The 20,585-nt window shown below is 43.1% G+C and overlaps 1 protein-coding gene across 5 annotated transcripts in view; it reads left to right on the plus strand.

Moving 5' to 3' along the window:
• LOC147025782 (ATP-binding cassette sub-family C member 9-like) overlaps window positions 1–20,585 on the plus strand; it is a 175,192-nt gene that overhangs the window by 30,768 nt on the left and 123,839 nt on the right. For all 5 annotated transcript variants that reach the window (XM_085880567.1, XM_085880568.1, XM_085880569.1 and 2 more), the window contains exons 6-9: window positions 35–277; window positions 592–780; window positions 18,538–18,702; window positions 19,014–19,169. In XM_085880567.1, the coding sequence (XP_085736693.1) occupies window positions 35–277; window positions 592–780; window positions 18,538–18,702; window positions 19,014–19,169 (753 nt within the window). The remainder of the gene's footprint in view (window positions 1–34; window positions 278–591; window positions 781–18,537; window positions 18,703–19,013; window positions 19,170–20,585) is intronic.

Genomic DNA, 20,585 nt, shown 5'->3' on the forward strand with positions numbered 1-20,585 from the left:
ATGCTACTTGGCAGCCATGTTGTTTTTCTGCCAGAAATATGTGGGCTTCCGTAACCCCAAAAAAGTGAAGCCACCAGAGGACCTGCAGGACTTGGGTGTGCGGTTTCTGCAACCATTTGTCAACCTGCTCTCAAAGGCCACGTACTGGTGGATGAATTCGTTCATCATGAGTGCCCATCGCAGGCCCATTGATCTCAAGACCATCGGCAAGCTGCCCATTACCATGCGGGCTCTCACCAACTACATTCGTTTCCGTGATGCTTACGAAGAACAGAAGGTGGGTTTCTTTTTTGATGTACGACATAATGCCACCGAGCAAGCTTTGGGGAAGATCAAAATGTTAACGCTGATGACAGCAGAGGATAAAAAGTGGAGCGTGTACATCAATTGGATGGAGGAGAAAGACATTAGGAGAAAATTTTTGTTCTTGTGTTAATTACAAGGACACGAGTAGACGGTAGACAAATTTAGACGGGTAAACTTTACAGGGTTGGAGAATCATTACGTACTTACCTTGAAAAAACTACAATCGAGCTTGTACAACGATTTTATTCCAGTCCCACTTGATGTTGCCTTTGATTTGCTGCCCAGAGTTCAGCGGCAGACAACAACCGGCAAACGCCATCGATCTGGCGCTCCATGTACAGGGCGTTTGGACGTCCTATCCTACTGAGCAGCACGTATCGATACCTGTCAGATTTGCTGAGCTTTGCTGGGCCGCTCTGCATCTCTGGGATCGTGTACCATCTGAGCCATCGCAGCGAGGCACAGGGCAAGCCAGTAAGTCTGCAGTTCATTAGTATCTTCACGTGGTCGTCTCTTTACAGGGTGTCCTTTAAATAGGTACCCATTTTAATTTATGGGATACAACAAGCATACACAACTTTCCAGTTGAAACTTGTATGGAACAGTTAATGTTTGAAGTTTTGTTGAGAACTCAACCTGTCCACATTCCCTTTCAATCAACGTTCATTTTCTTGTCGTTTTCGTGAACGAGCCGTTTGTAAATTATTTGATTCAACATTCTCCAACAAATGAATCGGCCATGGTGGATCCATTGCTTGGCCCTCAAAATCCCCAGACCTGTCTCCTTGTGATTTATTACCTCCACCATTGAAGGTGGATGGGGATTATGTTTTTACTCATGTCTGTCTATTTGTCTGTCTGTGAGCACAATATCACAAACAGTCATGGACGAGCTATGACAAAACTTGGTGGATTCGTTGGGTAAGTGACAAGAACAAGCCGATTAGATTTTGGTTCAGGTCCGGATGAAGATCCAGCCTATTGGTGGATACAAAACATAAACTGTTCAGCCTGATGGAGGTATGCTGTTCTCATTTCAAATTGCTTTCTCCACATCAACCCTGTATACAAGCAAATGTGGCAAAAAAGAAAAAAAGGCAAAGGTGGAATGGAACAAAATAATCTTTTGAAGCTACATGAAATACATGGCATAGAATAATCATAATAATAATAATAATAATAATAACAATAATAATAATAAAACAATCACATTTATACATAAATATTCCATTCGGTTTGCAATCTATATGCAGGAGCATGATGATTTGTATCCAAGTTGTCTTGTGGCTATATTTATGATTGCCATTATTGAAGCATTATAGCTCAGCGTGTTGAGAGATTCTGTATGAATGTTAGTGTTTTGCTTTTTTGAATATAAAATATTTATTTGGTTCCTTCATCCGTCACCCTCATTTCCATATAAATGTGTTTCTCATTGAATGTATGGATAGTCATGGCATTTGCATTGTGACATAGTGTCTTGCTCATGGTTTTGTCCATTTGTTTGAACCGATAGAATGTCACACTCCGAGGAGTTTTCTAATTCTTCTCCCTTTTCCACCGAGATATCCATCTCAACTTTATACTTTTATATTTTCTTATAGCATTTGAATTTTAAAAATCTTATTATTCTACATTTTTACCCTCACCAGAGGAAAGGGTATTGCATTTGGGTCTGTCTGTCTGTCTGTCTGTCTGTCTGTTTGTCCACAGAGAACTTGAGTACAGTTTTTCTCTGTAACCGCTTGTCGGATTGACACACAATTTTCACCATCGGAGCGACTCCTCATGCAGACCGTTTATAACGATAATTATGATGTCATATGTCACATGGTGTGGCAGCCATGTTGCAAAAAGGAAAAACTTTGGACCTCTGTATATCCAAAACCACTCCATGGAAAAAATTGAAACTTGGCACATGGCAAGTACTCCTCATGGGGAATAGGTATCATTTTTATGATGTCATAGATGCCTTCATTATCACATCATAATTGCATCGTAGAACGCTACATCAGTGTGAAAATTTTTGAGGGTCATCCAGAGATAAATTGGTCAGCAGAAGAAAATTGATGATGTCATCGGTCACATGGTTCAGCAGCCATATATATATATATATATATATATATATATATATATATATATATATATATATATATATATATATATATATATATATATATATATATATGAGGTGTGTTCAAAAAGTATCCAACCTTAATTTTTCGTGCTTAAACAAATGAAGCTAGGGAGGCGTGGTTTGGTGCACGTATGTAGGCGATCCTAATCCGTATGTGTGAATATTTTCCCGCCTGCAGAAGCTGTCAGTTGCCGACAGACTGTCGATGAGTGAGGAAGTGTAAGTGAGCACCGTCGGATTTTCGTTTTTGACAAAATGACGGAAAAATTTGAACAACGCTACTGCATCAAATTTTGTGGAAAGCTTGGCGATTCCCAAGTGGAAACGATCCGCAAGATTCAACAGGCCTTCGGGAACGAAGCAATGGACACCACAAAGATAAAAGAGTGGTACAACCACTTCAAAGATGGTCGCACATCAGTGGAAAGTGAAGCACGTTCTGGTAGGCCCTCAACATCCTGAAATGAGATCGTCATTGACCAAGTGAGGACCCTGCTGATGCATGATCGTCGAATCACGATCAGAGAACTTGCAGACGAGGCAGGCGTCAGCATTGGATCCGTTCATTCCACTGTGACTGTGGATTTTGGCTTTCAGAGAATCTCAGCGAAGTTCGTGCCAAAGCTGCTATCGATCGAGCAGAAGCAACTCCATTTGGAGATCACACAGGACATGCTGGAGACTGTGAACAGCGATCCCAACTTCTTCAACACAGTGATCACTGGCGATGAGACCACAGTGATCCGTCATTTTGTCAAAAACGAAAATCCGACGGCGCTCACTTACACTTCCTCACTCATCGGCGGTCTGTCGGCGACTGAGAGCTTCTGCAGGTGGGAAAATATTCACGCATACGGATTAGGATTGCCTACATACGTGCACCAAACCACGCCTCCCGAGCTTCATTTGTTTACGCACGAAAAATTAAGGTTGGATACTTTTTGAACACACCTCGTGTATATATATATATATATATATATATATATATATATATATATATATATATATATATATATATATATATATATATATATATATATATATATATATATATCTTTACTGTATATATATATATATATATATATATATATATATATCTTTACTGTATATATATATATATATATATATATATATATATATATATATATATATATATATATATCTTTACTGTATATATATATATATATATATATATATATATATATATATATATATATATATATATACAGTAGACTAGGCGTAAGTCGTCACCATCGGGACCGAGAAAAAATGACGACTTAGAAATGTGACGACTTACGCGTATGTGAACATTCATGATGACTGTGGGGTGAAGGATGAAGTCGCGCGTGGCCTGGACACATATGTGTAAGAGCCGGCTATTGTACCAAAAGGAAAACGCAATCCTCGGGGCATAGGTGGGGGTGAGTTGGTGAGTTGGAAAGTGATCAAGCAAAGATGGAATTCATGAATCAGTTTATCAAAAGTAAAGATAATGAACAACTCTGAAAGACAACTCGTATACCATCGGTGATGGTATGGTGACAAATTACATGACACACAGTCATCGTGGTGATGAATACCACTCAATGCCTATGTGTAAGTGAGTGCGGTAATGTACAAAACAAGCCAATATAAAATCATGATCGGACTTCAACACTAAGCTCGATCGATCCTTTACTTCTTCGCGAAGTAATCCGTTATGTTTGACTGCCTCAAACTCTTGGGCATCTGGTGCATGAGAAAGGATTCAAACCGGTCATTGTATTCCATGATGTTGGCTGGGCAATCCTCCACCGAAAGACAGTATCGGCCGAATATTTGGCCGAATCGGCCGAATCGGCTGAAACCGAATATTTGGCTGAGCCGACATTTGCCGAAACCAGATGATGAGCGCGTCATCGACATCTTCAAAGGACACACATTTCACGCATTTCACACTTCCCACCGGCCTCGCGATCTTCTCCACTTGTCCAAATATCTTGCCCTTATTCTTCAAGATATCATTCAATGTCTGCCGTTTGATGTCCAACTTCTCAGCAATGGCTGTTTTCTTCATCAGTGGATTTGCCTCGCAAAACTGGATAATGTCGTATTTTTCTTGGTAGGTTTTAGTTGTAAGCTTACGCTTCGTCGCCATTGGCCTGCCTGCAGTGCGATCAACATGTGTACGCAGTTATAAATAGCTTATCACTGGCGGTGTACACCAATGAGCGAGCATCACGATTCCATGAAATCGGGCTTCTCATGAGGCAGCAGTTCCATGTGACGAGTTAGGAGTGGTAGTTTACTTAAGTTTCCATTACGTGGGAATGGACAACATCTGACGACTTAGACGAAGTGATGACTTAGAGATGACGACTTACAGAGGGATGACCCTTTATTCAAAGGGATTTAACATGAGATAAATTCGGGACTTTTTGACGCTGCCGACTTAGGTGAAGTGACGAGTTACACGCTGCCGACTTGCACCTAGTCTACTATATATATATATATATATATATATATATATATATATATATATATATATATATATATATATATATATATATATATATACATATACATATGTATACAGTAATCCCCCGTTTCTCACGGGGGTTACGTTCCAAACCCTCCCGCGATGAATGGACGCCTCCACAAAACACATTGTAAACACATAAAGAAAACATTTTAAGCATAAAAATGCTTACTGTAAACTCAGTAACGTTGCAAAAACATTGTGATGGGCAGTTGCTGGCGTTGTTTCTTCATGGTGGTGAGGAGAGTTTTCGCCATTGTTGCTCAGCGTTCAAGTGAGAGGCCTTCGTCGTCGTGTTCCTGCGATGGATCAGATTGTTCCTCCTCCTCCTCACATGCAGACTTCGTAAGCTCAGCCAAATCCTCGTCCGTTAATGGGTCAGAGTTGGTTTCGATGAGGTCATTCACTTCTTCGTGCGTCATGTCGTTGAATCCTCCTCCTAGAATCTTCGCCAGCTTGACCGCCTTATCGATTGCTGAATGGTGAATTTCGTCTGGAGAAAAGGCCTTGTATTTGTGGACGCATTCTGGCCACAGCTTCTTCCAACAGGCGTTTAAGGTTTCTTTTTTCATTTCTTGTAGAGCCTTCTGAATTATCTGGAGACACGTTGCTATCGTGAAATTCAGCCAATACGCCCTCAGAGAAAAATTGTCGTTGGAATCCATGGCCTCCATGAGGTGCTGCAGGGTGTTGCGAATGTAAAGCGCTGATGTTGGCTTCGTCCTTCTTGATGTAGCGTATGGTCGATTCATTCAAACCGTAATGGCGCCCAACCATGGCAAACGTTTTTCCTTTGGGCGGCATCGTAGGGCTTGGAGAAAAAAACATAGAAAATATCTGTGTCGTTCACAAGCGAAACACTCAAGACAGCGAGAGTGCGCCTCGTGGGCAGCAGTCAATCAGCGCCAAGGAGAAATGAATCGCGCGCCCTCTCTGTCTTTGTCTCGTGCGTTGTGTCGACAAACATACAAATTTTTTTTGTTTATTTTATTATGAAGATACTTTCGAGCGCCACGCGTTATAATTTATTGCTTAAATAATTTATATTTTATATATTATTACTGCGATGTACCGGGGGAATCCGCAGAAAAAATTAGTTACGTTCCAAGGGAAAACCCGCGATGAACCGGGGGTGCGATAGGTGAACCGCGATGAAGCGGGGGTTGACTGTATATATATATATATATATATATATATATATATATATATATATATATATATATATATATATATATATATATATATATATATATATATATATATGTATAGGGGCTTTTAGCTACTATGGTAAAAATTCAAATTTGCAATAGAAGTTTGCAGAACCTTCCAAATGGTGAGGTTTCATGAAAAACTAAAATCTTCCAAGTTTTATTAAGATTAAATAATAGTTAGGACTTGCGCAGGCACTTGACATCCTTCTCCATTAGTACAACATGGCGAAAGATTGCCGTCGGGCAGCCAATGAGAGAGGGCCACGCCTAAACGGATGGTGCGGGAGAGAAAGAAAGGAAAGGAGAGCCGAGGATAAGTGCGACGGATCTGCTGGAAAAAGAAGAGAGTTTTGGTTGTCAGGACGAGCGCTGAGCGGATCTCTGGACTTTGATCGCTCTCGCTGGTGCCTGGTTCTTCGGGCCATTTCCTCGAGCGCGTGTTCTGGGCTCTGCTCGTCCCATCGCTGGAGCCTGGTTCCTCGGAGCGCATCTCGACGCTGGCCTGGCTCCCTTGTGTTAGCCAAACCACACGAAGTGGACAGGTCCATGTCCTTCTGGGTATCTGTGTGTGTGTCTGTCAGTGGGCCCGTCTTTAAGTAGTAAATTGTTAATTGCCTTCGCTGTACATTATTTGCCTTGCATCTCTTATTAGTCGTGATAACTCTTTCGTGTTATCTTTTCGTAAGCCCTTTCGTGCTTCCCTCCTTCCCCACCTACTGTTAATAAATACCATATTTGTTAAATGTATCAGCTCGTTTTTGTGTTTCTTTTCTTGGTTTAACACGATGCGTGTTGGGGTATTAGAAAGGCCGTTGTTGCCGTAGATATACGTTTGGACCGACGGATCTTGGTAACCATCCGCTCGGGTTACGCACGGCTCGAGCACGCTACTGGCTCGTTCCGCTCGAGCTCCGCCGAGGGTGAATTTCCCCGGTAGTTTGGACGACGTGGGTATTTCGGTAAATTGAAATTGGCAATCGACCCTCTCCCACGTGGCCGACTTATTGGCGATCTTCGGTCCGATAAGGGACCCGTCGGCTCCGGAGTTATCACACTCTTCAATCCTATTCTTCCCTCCAGGCCTTCAAAACAGCCGTTCACCACCACCTCTTATCTTCCCCCATCCAAAATCACGATCTTTTCTCCCCCCATTTATCCACCCCAAACTCACCTCCTTCAAATTCCCTGCTTTTCTTCCTGAAAGTTCCTGTAATGTCCATCTTGTATACCCCATGTTCCCCACCCCTTCCCTCTCCCTTCCACAGATCTCTGATATGAGCCTTGACAAGGTATACAAAAAAAAATCCCATTCTGAATTAAGTTGAATAATAATAAATGTCATCGGTCAGGATCAGGTATCCAATCAAAGAGGGGCTGCATCAAAGGGGGATGTCCTGGTACCCGGTCATCACTGCCAGCAATTACAAAGTGACATTTCTAGTCATGTTTGTTGTTAATTACTTAACACACCAGTACAACAACACCACACAAAATAAACAACATAAATACTACACAAAACATGTCCTGGTGAGGGTCTGAAATGTCTGATTGCTCTTTTTCTTGTTCTACACTTCTACATGGAACCACTCAATAACAATCTGAACTAGAACGGCACTCTGTAGAACGCATACATCCACCAGGCTGAACAGTTTACATTTTGTATCCCACTGATAGGCGAGATCTCCATGCGGACCTGAACCAAAATCGAATCGGTTTGTTCTTGTCATCTTACCAACTCTTCCGCCTCGTTTTTTCATAACTCATCATCAACTTTTTCAGATAACTTGCAATACATAGTTTTTGACCCAATCTCTCAATGGTGAAAAATCACCTTAAAAATTATCACATCTGGATCCGGATTCGGATCTTCACCAAAATCGAATCGATTCGTCCTTGTCACAAACCCAACCTGTCCACCAAATTTCGGCCGAATCCATCTACAACTTCTTGAGATATCCTGCTCAGAGACAGACAAACAAACAGGGGTGAAAGCATAACCTCCGTCCACCTAGGGTGGCGGAGGTAACTAGAAAGAGCAATAGGAGATTGCAGACCCTCACCAAGAGTTGTTTTGTGTGCTTCTTTTTTTTTGGTGGTGTTTATGTGCTGGTGTGTTTGTGTTGTTTGTAGACAATGCATTGACGATGGAAGGTTATGTTCATACAGCAGACAAACATACCTTTTTGTTTTATTGTGTACACTCACTTTACAATCGTATGTATTTTATACATCCACGTAATTTACTGACGAAGACATAGTTTTATAGGACTTACTTTGCAGATGATGTAGTATACTCTTTACGGAGCATTCGTGCGCCGAAGCAGTTTCTTGGCAATGGTCATAATGGGTGGTTTGCCATTGCCTTTTCAGTGTTGCTTGACCATGTTTCCATCTTTTTTTTTAATGCTGAGCATCAAGCATGGAAGCATCATGTACCATTTTTAGTCTTTGGTATGACTCGGTTTGAACCACCCACCTCCCAAACTCAGAGCGGACTCTCTAATCCATAAGGACCAATGCCAGAAATTTCAGCTTTACTTTGCTTCCCACAGCTGTGAGCACACCACTCTTTGAACCACCCACCTCCCAAACTCAGAGCGGACTCTCTAACCCATAAGGATCAATGCCAGAAATTTCAGCTTTACTTTGCTACCCACAGCAGTGAGCACACCACTCTTAACTTTCATATGATAAAACCTATTATTCGATTTGTCTACCTCCACAGGCCAACACGAACATTGGCAAAGCCTCGTTTTCATAAACAATTTCTAGTTATTGCTGAATGTATAATGGATATACGACTACTTCTCAAATGGCCACAGTTATTCCCACCTTATTGCAGGGTCAGCTGGGGAAAGCTTTTGTTCTGAATCTTTCATGAATCGGTTGGCCAGGCCTGACTTTCGACTGAACGTGATTTTCGCAGGGATTTTCTTATTTGTTCATGGTGCCGGCTATAACTTGCCTACTCTTCTGGAATGACACCATAAGATATTTATCATCAACAGATGAGCAGTACCGGAAGATGAGTCCTCCGCTTTAATGTCATTCCGATGGATGGCGCACACACATTCATGCCTCACCCTACATGACATGTAGCTGGGCCTAGATTTGTGATAGCTGGGCCTAGATTCAAATGCAGTGTCGACAGCTCAAAGGCGATCTGGAGATTATCCTGCGCACACCTCTAGTCTAGGCTATCCTGCCAGCCTTACTGAATCCAAAATTACTGTCGATGTTTTGGGCAAACGATTTCGTTTTGCATAATCATCCATTTTTCCCCCACAAATCCTATGAAATAAGTCTTGCCCACGATATCGCTGTGTTAACTCCATTGCAGGGTGATGGGTCTATCAAAGCTGGAAATGAAATCTACAGTTCAAAATGCCATTCCCGCGTGCCTGACAGAGAAACTTCCATGTCACTATGGTTACGAATCTATTCCAATGACCTTGGACTATGCATTTCACAACATGCCAATCACATTGCCATTGTTGTGAAAATGATGTGATGAAATTTCCATTTTTTGGACAGTGTTAACTTGGGTAAGCTGGATTCGTACACCACAATTTGGTAATTCACGAACCAAGGTGTCCCTTTTCAGCAATGTGGATGTGAATGATTACAATGACTTTTGCATGTACAGTATAGGCCACTGTGCTCGTACCTTGGCCAAAGTATATTATGCGACGTGAAAGTCAATTAACGTGGCAGGTTCAAATATGACCTGAACTTTAATTTTAAATACCAGGGTAATGTAATGTCGAGAAATGATTTTGAAGGAATTTAACTTTATGGTGTTGCTAAGGCCTAGGTCACATTTGCCACGGCGGCCGTGGGGTCTCCAAAATCTGCGGCCACTAGCAATTATACGGTGGCCGCAGTATTTCCACGGTCACACAATGTAGCAGTCACATATGTTTTTATTTTTCGGGTAGCCGCACGGCGTATTTATAAATTGTGGAGACCGAAAACGTGGGGGTGCCGTACGGTCTTTGATTTGATGTCGCACAGTGACCTTAGGGCGTCGCTGCGGCGGTCATAGAATTTTCAAGGCAGACGCAAGGTGCCCGCAAGGCGACCGCAGGGGGGCCCTAAGGCGAACGTGCGGCCAGACGGATGGTAACGAGTGGGTATATATACCAGTTCTTTTTTTTACTGAAATAAAAATATACCAGTATCTTCTTCTTCTTCTTTCGGCTGCTCCCGTTAGGGGTCGCCACAGCAGATCATCTGTATGATCCGCTGGCACATGTTTTACGCCGGATGCCCTTCCTGACGCAACCCTGGTCGCCTCTTACGACACAGGGAAATGGTTCACCTATTTTAACCGGGGTATACACCGGCCCAGTACACTGGTACTCATTTCGCCGACCTCGGTAGGATGACAGGCTGAGTCAACCCCCTGGTGTATTAATTCAGGGGCTCAACGGGGCTTGAACTCAGGACCTTTTGGATCCCAAGCCGTTGCCCTAACCACTGCGCCAACACCAGGCTTAAAAATATACCAGTATATAGAACTGAATATACTATAACTATAATATACCGTGGTGCCCCCAGAATCCGCACGCCCCATTGTTTGAACAAATTGGAATCCGAACAATTTTTTCGAGAAAATTTTGCCCTAAAAACCTAATACATTTTAAAAAACCGAACACAACGTAGCGTTCATGTTTGTTCACGTGTCTTCCCCACCTATTCGAACCGCATCTTCGCGCTTTGTTCATTCAGTTCATCGGTGGAAGTCCTCGTGAAAGCATCTCTCATGTGTCGATCGATACTTTAGGCCTCAGTCACATTTGCTCTACGGCGAGGATACGGCAGCCGTAGGCCCTCTGAATTGACAGAAACGTGTGGCGGCCGCAGAGAAACTGAGGTGGCCTCAGGGTGGCCCTACGCCGTATGGCTATATTTTACAGGTCGTAAGGTCGCTGTGGAATTATAACGCGGAGTTATAACTTTTTTTCATTTCTACGTTCGCCGTAGAAATTCGACAAGCCTAAACAAAAGAACTGGTAAAAAAAAAAAATTAACCCATTCGTTACCGTCCGTCTTGCCGCACGTTCGGCTTAGGGTCCCCCTGCGGTCGCCTTGCGTCTGCCTTCAAAATTCTATGGCTGCCGCAGGAACGCCCTAAGGTCACCGTGCGACATCAAATCAAAGACCATACGGCACACCCATGTTTTCGGTCTCCACAATTTATAAATACGCCGTGTGGCTACCCGAAAAATAACAAGGTCAAACGTGTCCAAGAGCAGCATCCAAAACCTAAAGGTTTTGTCAGCTAAAAAAAAGAACAACAACAACAACTTCCGATATTTCGTCATGTGCCTTCATTAAGCCAATAGCGAAACCCGTCATAATGTATTTACGATATAGCATGTATTTACGAAATTACAAAACGATAAATGGAATAATCTTTAAATAGTAACGTCAACTTTTCGAAACTTTAAAGCAAATGTCTGAATATATTTAAAAGTTCATGATAGACGCTTTCAAAAGGCACTGTCTGTGTGAGGATGTGTACATGTGCTCAGTATTTAAGGTGATCCGGATCTTGTATATACAAGAGCCGAGTCCGGGAGATTAAGGTTTTGTCTTCACAAGAAGAACAAGAAGAAGAAGAACAAGAAGGAGAAGAAGAACAACGCCGAGCTCTCTATGAGCAGCGTTCCCTACGCGAGACGCTGCTAAAAACATATGACTGCAACATTGTGTGACCATGGAAATACTGCAGCCGCTTTATAATTGCAAGTGCCCGTATAATTTGTGGACCCTCCAGCCGCCGAGCCAAATGTGACAGGCCTTACCTCGTGCTTTCACCTTCATTTGTGATGTTTATTTTTTTAATCATCTTGTGTTTTAATTAATAAAAAAAAGGCAATCCGATCACGTGGTGTAACGGACTGTCAGGCAAGGATTGAATTTCACAGCAAAACCAGTTGCAATTTGGAATATCCATGATTACGTTAGCCCGATGCGTTTGATGAAAGTGATTGTGGTTCTCCGGGCATCATGTTTGATGAGCTGCCCTGGGGGCAGCGCTCTCGCAGAGTGCGCGAGCGATCGGAACCCAGGACGGAGCACGAGCCTGTGTGGACCTTTGGATGTGGTGATTGTACCAGTTTATATACAATACACCAACACCAAAGGTCATTTACTCATCTTATTTTACCTTAAACATGGGTAATTTCAGTTTAAAGTGTCTTGAAAGTGGGTTTTCTTTGGGTCCACGAATGGATTAATTCACTCCATTATTTCTTATTGGGAAAATATTTTTGGAATCCGAACTTTTTGCAATCCGAACAGCCTCCTGGAATGAATTAAATTGGGATTCTGGGGGCACCACGGTATAGGCAAACACCTATACTCCGATATCTAGCGGTAGCGCATGGTGAACACACGGTCGACGCAGACTGCCACGGAGGCCTTACGTAGGTGCATGGCGGACGTACCGGAACCGTGCGTCGACCCTGCGTTGCCTGCAGGTAGTCACACAGACCGCAAGGCCACCGTACGGCGACCGTGGAAATAGTGCGGCCGCCGTAATTTTTTGGGGGTTGGGAAAATTCATTTTTCATTGAGAAGAGCTTACAGCAGCCGCACGAATAATGCAAGCCCACCCTACGCCCTAAGTACGGTCGACGTGGAACACATCTACGGCATAGCTTGGCTTGTCGAATTGCTACGGCGAACGTAGAAATGAAAAAAAGTTATAACTCCACGCTATAATTCCATATAACTATAATTCCATAAAAAAGTTATAACTCCACGCTATAACGCGCCCCTACGGTCTGTAAAATATAGCCAAACGGCATAGGGCCTCCCTGAGGCTACCTCAGTTTCTCTGCAGCCGCCGCACGTTTCTGTCAATTCAGAGGGCGAATGGCTGCTGTATCCTCGCCATTGAGCAAATGTGACCTTGGCCGAACCAACTCTCATTATTACACAGGACGACAACAAATTTGTTATTAAGGTGAAAGTATGTGTCTTCGACCAATTTGAGTTTGCTGATTTTGAATCTGAAATCAGAATTAAACCCACATGACAGGACTTTTAGTTACAGAAAAAGTTGGAAATCCAACGTCACGTGTTTTGAGTGTCCTTTTTTAAATTCTGTGTATACTTCAATATTATATTAATATCATAATATTATCTTTTAAAATTATCTTTTTGATTGAGATGAATAGACGAATGTGTCTGAACAGTGCAGACTGGTTTGGTACATTTGTGGCAAGTATATGACTTGTAGCAAACAGAGAAACATAACCAATCATCTCATGATCGCATACGAGCATTACTTCGGTTTTAAGGTGTACAACCGTGCAACATATGCACCACACATATGTTGCACAGTTTGTACCTCCAGATTGACACAATGGTTAAATGGGAAACGAACGTCGATGTCATTCGCCATCCCACTGCAGCTGGCTGCATGGGAGGCTTTCAAACTGGTCGTCTACAGTTTCCTGGGGAGCCACAGACCACAGAGCAGCCCACTTTGCTGAGTTGGTCAAAGATGTGATAAAGGCCTCTGAAGAAATGGGTTGCCGTATGTCGCTAAAGTTGCATTTTCTTCATTCACACTTGGACTTCTTACCAGCCAACCTTCATGCTGTGAGTGATGAGTATGGTGAGAGGTTCCACCAAGATATCAGCACAATGGAGATGCGCTATCAGGGGCGTTTCAACCCCCAACATGATGGGGGACTACTACTGTTTTCTTCAGAGACAAATCACTGCCAGTCTCAAGCAGAAAAGCAAGTGCTTAAAACATTTCTAAACAGTTAATGTATACTTTATAGTTTATACAATGTGTTTATGTTGTTCAGTGTGCTTCAGTTTATGGTTATCAGTTACTGTGCATTATACGATGTGTTTATATGAAATGTGCTTGATTTATTTGAATAAACAATGCCTGAAAAAATGTCCATTTTTCTGTAACTAAAGATTTTGATGTGCTGAATCAATTCTAATTTCAGATTTGGAATTGGAATGCTCAAATTAATGAAGGACACCTACATTTAACTCAGTAGCAGACGGAAAGTTTTTCTTTTTTGTTGTCCAGTGCGATTCACGTTTGTTGGGTGGTGTATGAGTACAGGGGGTTTGTTAGATGGGGGGGGGGTGCTCGTAAGCCAATAGTTTGAAACAAAACGTATTGGTTGTAATATTTGTGGAGCTGAGTTATACATCTCAAAAGCTGTTTTGTTTAAAAGGCGAATATGTTGTTATGGGGATCACATCGGCCAAGCGGCCGAGACGCTCCGAGCCAGATTAAGGGCATATCTGCTCCGATACCAAGCTCAATTTGGAATGCCCATAGTCGATCGAGCGGTGCACCCGGGCAACTTACCTCGCTGTGGTCGTAGTTAAAATGAAAATCACGCGGTGGTTTTGACCGGCGAGGAATTTACTAATGGGTGTTCAATCACCCAAAATCTGAATGTCCTCGAAAAGGATTTTCAAACCAAGGCAGCTTTTCTCAGCCAGTGATCTATAGCGGTCTGAATAACTCAGAGAACCAGTGAGTTTATAAAGTGTATTTAAAACTGGGATGGGAAAGAACAAGAAGGTAATCATGAAATCACACAATACAGGTCACGTCAGGTCAGGTAAGGGAGCATGCGGCGGAGCAGCGCGTCGCTGCATCCACTTTCCCTTGGTACTCCAGGGGCCTCTGTCTGGCCATCCCCCAGGCAGATGCCTGGCCCATCCCCATGTCCTTGAGATGCCGATCAATGTACTGCAACCACAAGGCACGTGGTCGGCCCATTGGCCCACTCCACTCACGAGGCTTCCTCGCTGAGAGAATCTTGTGAGCAGGATCAGCATCAGGAAAACAAGCCACATGTCTGTACAGCTGCAGCTGATACTCACGGACTATGCAGGAAACCAATCTCATTTGAGTCTCTCTTAGCAACCGCTCGTTGGACACAAAGTCCAACCAGCAATAACCAAGGATTCTCCGAAGAGAATTGGTTCCAAAGGAATTGTCTCCATCTCAGAACCCTGGTCAGAGTCCAAGTCTCACATCCATAGAGCAATACTGGAAGCACCAAGGACCTGAAGACTCGGACTTTCGTCCTCCTGCACAGGTACCGACAGCGCCACACCCCATGATCCAGTGAATCCATGACTCCCCAGGTCTGACCCAGACGTCTATTGACCCTGGCTCACAGCCAGCAGAGGCATGCATATCACTGCGAAGGTAAGTGAATCTCTCCGTGACCTCAACATCCTCACGACATACAGATACAGACAAGATATCAGCATTCAAGATGTCATTGAAAGCCTGGATCTTAGTTTTAACCCAGGAAATCCATAATCCCAGCAGCTCGACTTCTCATTTAGCACATTTAGCAAGAGCCAGATGCCAGACCAGGCACAGTTGTAGACAGTACACTTACAGACCTCCTTACACTTCTTTGTTAAGACTATCTTCTTTCATGTTCTTTGCTTTATATCTAACCCCCTCTTGATCCACATCTTTACACCTTCCTCTCCACACTTCACATGCAAATCACTGTGCCGTTCACCACATCTCCCTCTGACCACACACCATAGAAACCCTCAGTTTTCCTCCCCCACTTTCCCCTCCCAGTGATTGGGTTTGCATTGGTTCGTTGACCGCACATGGTAGAAAGAGGTCACCAAAGCCTCGTACTTTCTCTCTCTGTGGACTTCCTAATTTCCTTGGGGAATGATTCTGATGGCACGTTTTGTTAGTGTAATTAACATTGTAGAAGCTTTAGGATTGTGATAACTCTGCACTGTGTCTCTTGTGTTTGTAAATATCTGCATTTATTTTGCCACACCTCACCAATCCTTGCTTTCCCTGCTACATGTATTTTCTTTTGTATTAAATCCCTTGCTTATCATCCACATACCTTTCCTCACCCTTGGTGTTAATAAACTTGCTTATTCTTGTGAAAGTACCCGGTTTGTAACGTCTTTTCCTCCATTGGTTCAGTGTAGTCCACACGTAGAATTAGTCAGGAAGTTCTACCCCAAATGATTTGCTCTTGTTCGCCAGCACACACTCACTGCATAGCCTGGCAGGAATCCGGGTATGCATTGAGTGCATGAAACTCGCTTGGTGCGGCCGTCCAAAGGTAAGGTACCCACGCGAAGTAGTAACACCCTGCCAGGATTGACAGTACCAATCGGTGTTCGTGGTTGCTCAACAACCCACTGAGCTGCGGAGTTATCTGCAGCTGTTGGCCTCAGGGCCGGGAGTTCAAGAGGAACTCTAGTGCTTCCCCTCGTGGAAAACCTCGAACCCTGGGCCGTAACACTAAAGCTGAAGGTGTTATGTCGGTAATGGTGATGGTAAAGTGGATATAAATAATTAAAAGTTGTGTGTTGGTGGTGGAGATGATAAAGTGTATATAAATAAATAAATAAATTATTCAAGGTGGTATATCGATGGTGGAGATGGTAAAAGTGTTTATAAATAAATTTAATAATTCAATGTTGTGTGTTGGTTGCAGAGATGGTAAAGTGTGTGTATATATATATATATATATATATATATATATATATATATATATATATATATATATATATATATATATAGATGAGGTGTGTTAAAAAAGTATCCAACCTTAATTTTTCGTGCGTAAACAAATGAAGCTAGGGAGGCATGGTTTGGTGCACGTATGTAGGCGATCCTAATCCGGATTCGTGAATATTTTCCCGCCTGCAGAAGCTGTCAGTCGCCGACAGACCGCCGATGAGTGAGGAAGTGGAAGTGAGCGCCATCGGATTTTCGTTTTTGACAAAATGACTGAAAAACTTGAACAACGCTACTGCATCAAATTTTCTGTAAAGCTTGGCGATTCCCAAGTGGAAACGATCTGCAAGATTCAACAGGCCTTCGGGAAAGAAGCAATGGGCACCACACAGATAAAAGAGTGGTACAACCATTTCAAAGATGGTCGCACATCAGTGGAAAGTGAAGCACGTTCTGGTAGGCCCTCAACATCCTGAAATGAGATCGTCATTGACCAAGTGAGGACCCTGCTGATGCAGGATCGTTGAATCACGATCAGAGAACTTGCAGACGAGGCGGGCGTCAGCATTGGATCCGTTCATTCCACTGTGACTGTGGATTTTGGCTTTCAGAGAATCTCAGCGAAGTTCGTGCCAAAGCTGCTATCGATCGAGCAGAAGCAACTCCATTTGGAGATCACACAGGACATGCTGGAGACTGTGAACAGCGATCCCAACTTCTTCAACACAGTGATCACTGGCGATGAGACCACAGTGATCCGTCATTTTGTCAAAAACGAAAATCCGACGGCGCTCACTTACACTTCCTCACTCATCGACGGTCTGTCGGCGATTGACAGCTTCTGCAGACGGGAAAATATTCACGCATACGGATTCGGATCGCCTACATACGTGCACCAAACCACGCCTCCCAAGCTTCATTTGTTTACGCACGAAAAATTAAGGTTGGATACTTTTTTAACAGACCTCGTGTATATATATGGTTCTCGAAAGGATATACAATCTTGTCTTATTGTCTTCCATTAAAGTTTTTAAATAATTGCCAAAGTTCAGAATTAAAATCGTGTGTCCTGCGACTTTTGGCTCCAATCACAAAATCATTTGACCCAGACACCCAGATACTATTGCATACATGTGCCGAATATGAAAGAAATGCATTGTAATTTTCGAGTCAAGGTTATGGACGAACGGACAGGACCCAAAAGATAAGCCCCCAGTTGTTGGGGGATAAAATGATGTCTCTTTCGTGGTGCGAAGCGCATCTTTCACGGTCATCGCATTGCTTTTTGGGGGATTCAACATGGCTGCCGACAATGTCGCAATCTCTCTGCCAATCACTGTAGTGTTTCCCATCCAGTTTGCATCGAGACCCGTGGGAAGATTTTCACCTGCCATTGTGTATTGATAAATAAAAGGACCATTGCATCTCGTGATAAACATGTTACCTGCTTTAATGCACGTGCTGAAAAGCAAGATTACATTGAGTGAGATAACCGGTGTGGAAGAGCGATTATGAAAGAAATGATGCCAAGCCAATTGAAATTTACAGACTATTGACTGCAGCGAATGGTAATATTGCCTGTCAAGGACATTTGTGTGAAAGAGCACCTGAGAGGTGGTGGAAATGGGTGTCCAACGCTGGAGAATACCTTTGAAAATAATGGAAGTATCAATTTTATATTAGGCATACAAGAGGAGTTATAAATATTAAAGGTTTAGAGTAAACTTGAAGCACCCTTGAATCGGATGTGGGTGTTTCACAGGCATTATGGGGAAAATGACCTCTTGCTGCATTGCGTCCTTGGAGCAAAGCTTAGTTTGTCAAACGAAAGGTCTAAACTCTCCCACAGGAGCAGTTCTTTGGCGTTCATTTTATCTCGTCGCATGACTTTGTGGCAAGTCCTTACGTCCTCTCTCTGCTGCTTTTCCTGGCGCTGATACTGCAGAGGACCTTTCTGCAGGCTTCCTACTATGTGGCCATCGAGACCGGTATTAACTTGAGAGGAGCCATCCAGGTAAAGATTGTTCCTTTCTCAATTCTCTTTTGTGTCCTTGCACTCCCCACCCTCACCACCACCTTTTATTCTTCCTTATCCCACTTTCACCTTCCATCATCAGTTGTGCTCCCCCCCCCCTCCACTCTTTCTCGCTGTCCACTTTTGCCACCTCTCTTTTCTTAGCCAGAAGGACAATTGCTGTCAGACAAAAAGATAATTTCAAAACACCTAAAAAATTCCCAGTCTGTATGCATCGATTGCCTGTTTGCAAAAATGTGGTTTGCTTATCGAATTATTGTTATAGTCATCATGGCCTTGTGTACTTGCAGACCACAATCTACAATAAGATACTACAGTTGTCCATGTCAAATATGTCAATGGGAGAAATGACTGTTGGCCAGATCTGCAACCTTGTGGCCATAGATACAAACCAACTCATGTGGTTTTTCTTCCTCTGCCCAAACCTTTGGGCTATGCCTGTCCAGGTAAGGCCCTTGCTTATTTTAGCTATTTTGGTTGTACAGGATGGGAAATCGATAAAGATGTACAAACAAATAATTATTTTTAGCTTGGCAGGAAGGCATAAAGGAGAGATGTGTGCAAGATAATAAATAAATAAATTGTATCCAGTGTTGAGGCTCGTGGAGGCAGAACGGACGAGGACGTAACAGAACGAACTAGATGGGCACTCGGTAGAGCACATACTTCCACCTGGATCCGGATCTGGATTTAGATCTTCACCAAATTTGAATCAATTCTTCCTTGTCGGAGTTCCACCCAACCTGCCAACCAAATTTCATCCGAATCCGTCCATAACTTTTTGAGATATCATGCACACAAACAAACAGAGAAGCAAACAGACAAACGGGTGAAAACATTACCCGCTTCCACCTTTGGTGGCAGATGTAAAAATAAAAGTAGAAAGAGAAGGGAAAAGGGACACACTAACAGCAGTGTTTTGGGACAAAATAGAGAGAGACTTGGAGAAATAAGGGACGTAGGGAATAATGAGAGCAACGGGAAGACAGAGTAGGTGAAGAAGGTGGACACAGCTGGCTGCAAACTCTTAATGACAGAAGTGGAAGGGAAAACTGAAAACCCGAAAGAGGTGGCGTGGAGAGGGTTAATGGGGTGGGGGGTATTAAATATCAAGGTTGTAAATTGAAAACAGCCTGAGATGGTGGTAAACAGCTGTCCTGATTGAAGCACTGGTGGGAAGATTGAGATTGAAAAGACTGAGGAAGATGATTACAAAAGTGGGGGGAGAGGGTGGGAAAGAGGAATGAATGAGTGGAGGTAAGCAGTGATTCTGGTGATTTTTGGAAGTTTTACCAAGAAGGGTTACACTGATGTGCATCCACGAGGGCGGGGGGGAGGGAGAGGAGGAGACAGGACACAGAGAGGGCAGAGGGTGCAAGACCAGAAATGAGGAGGAAGAAAACAGACACCACCCACTTATCTTCTGAAAGTAATGGGCCCAGAGAAGATGGAGAGACCATCCAGATTCCATTGATTTTGAAGGTCTTGGTTTTCATGGCATCAAGCTGGACAAGGCATGTGGCAAGGGCACCAGACCAGAGGAGAGAGAGTAGTACTCCATCAAGCTGCGGATGAAGGCCTTGTAGGTCGATAAAAGTTCAGATGTGCCAAGGAAGGACTTTGCACAATAGAGGATGTCCAGTCGTCGATTGGCTTTGTAGGCCAACTTAGATATGGGGTTTGTTCAAGAAAGATCATGGCTGATGGTGAGGCCCAACATTTTTAGTGACTCTACTTGTTTAGGAGCATTGTTAAGGAAATAGATGGGAGGGTTCGCTTCATGGTCTTTTCAGAGAGAGATAGTGAGAGTGTGAGATTTGTCAGGATTGAAAGAGATATTCCAGGTGTTGAACCAGCTCATG

Source organism: Eptatretus burgeri, chromosome 5 (genome assembly GCF_056783735.1).
Source record: "Eptatretus burgeri isolate ZD-2024b chromosome 5, Ebu_testis_v1, whole genome shotgun sequence".
NCBI lineage: Eukaryota > Metazoa > Chordata > Myxini > Myxiniformes > Myxinidae > Eptatretus > Eptatretus burgeri.